The sequence below is a fragment of the Metopolophium dirhodum genome, chromosome 1, assembly GCF_019925205.1.
Source record: "Metopolophium dirhodum isolate CAU chromosome 1, ASM1992520v1, whole genome shotgun sequence".
NCBI lineage: Eukaryota > Metazoa > Arthropoda > Insecta > Hemiptera > Aphididae > Metopolophium > Metopolophium dirhodum.
In genome coordinates this window covers 98,177,776-98,179,651 of record NC_083560.1, presented here as the reverse complement: position 1 = coordinate 98,179,651, position 1,876 = coordinate 98,177,776, and the positions used below count along the sequence as shown (strand labels likewise).

The 1,876-nt window shown below is 31.3% G+C and overlaps 1 protein-coding gene across 1 annotated transcript; it reads left to right on the top strand.

Annotated features, from left to right (window-relative positions):
• The first annotated feature begins 465 nt into the window (after nt 1-465).
• LOC132947948 (uncharacterized) lies at nt 466-1,140 on the top strand. The gene has a single exon (XM_061018216.1). The coding sequence runs from the start codon at nt 466-468 to the stop codon at nt 1,138-1,140; it is 675 nt and encodes a 224-aa protein (XP_060874199.1).
• Nucleotides 1,141-1,876: the final 736 nt, after the last annotated feature.

Sequence of the window (1,876 nt, the reverse complement as noted above, 5' to 3'; positions counted from 1 at the left end):
TTAAATATATTTTACCATTTAAAAATAAAATACCAAATAAGATAAAGAAAATAAATATGTAATATAATAAATATGTAATACTGCATGTGTCATTTATTTTTAACAATAACATAAGGGAGAGCTCATTAAAGTAAATATTAAAATATAAATAAAATAACACGTAAATAGGTCAAAACATCTAATTTCAAATATTACCACAAATAATAATGTACCAAGTATAACACTTCTATTTTCCAATCACAATGTTATGAGAACATTTAATAATTTTTCTTAATTTAACATTAAGATTATACTTAGTATCCTATTTAATCCAATATTAATGATTAGACATTTAAAATTTAAATTTTAAATTTTTAGATATTTGGGAAGTTCAAACAACCTTCATGATTTACATTATGCGTATAGAATTGGACGATCTACTTTAAGTAACATAGTACGAACAGTTGTCAACAAATTTGGGATGTTATGTCAAACGAATGTATGCCTACACCAAATGAAGAAGATTGGAGAAAAATAGCCGAAGGTTTTCAACATCGAGCAAATTTTCCACACTGCCTGGGAGCAGTTGATGGAAAGCACATTCGGATAACCAAGCCTCCAGAAAGTGCTTCGTTGTACTTTAATTATAAACATTTTTATTCCATTGTTTTACTCGCAGTAGTCGATTCAAATTACCGTTTTACTTATATTCATGTTGGTTCATTTGAAAAAGACTCGGATTCTACCATTTTTAAGAATTCTTGTCTATGGAATAAATTACAAAATAATTCATTAAATATTCCAAGCCCAAACTTCATACCCGGTATTAATATTCCTATTCCTTACGCATTTGTAGGTGGCGAGGCATTTGGTTTATCAATAAACGTGCTTAGGCCTTATGCGGGAAAATATTTACAAGATATTAAAAGAACTTTTAACTATAGATTGTCTCGGGCAAGGCGTTACGTAGAATGTTCATTCGGAATATTATCAAATAAGTGGAGAATATTCCATCAACCAATTTATGTTAATGTGGAGTTTGCTATTGATATTGTAAAATGTTGTTGTGTGTTACATAATTTTGTACGTGATCGTGATGGTTTTAAATTTGACGATACTTTGAAATTACAGGGATGGAAGACCTTGATTATGATAATTTAGATAATTAATACATTAGAAGATAATAACAGTAATATTAATTAGCTCCGCGCTCTTTTTTTGTTTTTACCGGACATAATAGTCAGTTTTTTTTCATTCTTAAGTCCAAAAAATTATAAAAAGTTCGCGTACAGACTGGTGTCGGTGATGAGTCAGTCTGTTAAATATATTTCCATTAAAGGCCGTTTTCCTTTTGTTCAAGAAGTGAAGGTAAATTTATATTTAATACATCTTATCGACGTTTGCTGCTGCACAGTGCACACGTATACACGATTGTATTATTACTCTCGTTATCTTCATTTCGTCCGTGGCACGTGACAAGGTCATCCTAATTACGTTATCGTTTATATTGGAATCAGATTATTTTGCTTTAACTGATTATTCAAGGCGTTTAACTACTACTGCTATTTGTCTTGCATCTCTTTTCATTTAAGGAGTTTTATCTGCCACAAATTCAACTATGTCTTCGGATAATCTTAATTCACCTGCAGTCTCTGACCAGCAAATGTTGCTCAGATCTGCCAAGTCTTCAGTTCCACCTTCACCCACCCCACTATCGTCTGAAGAATTTAATCGAGTAATTTCAGCCATGCGTAAAACTCAGGATGCTACTCTTGCTCAATGTAAGGCTCTATCCCTTTCATTCAATAAAAAAGTTTTGTGAAATTCAAGCTAGTGTTGACTCATTAGCTTCACAAATTGTTGATGTAAGAGCAGACAATACCTCTCTTCGTAACGA

Excerpts from the sequence above, each read along its gene's own strand:
- LOC132947948 (XM_061018216.1), top strand. The coding sequence starts at position 466 with ATGTCAAACGAATGTATGCCTACACCAAATGAAGAAGATTGGAGAAAA.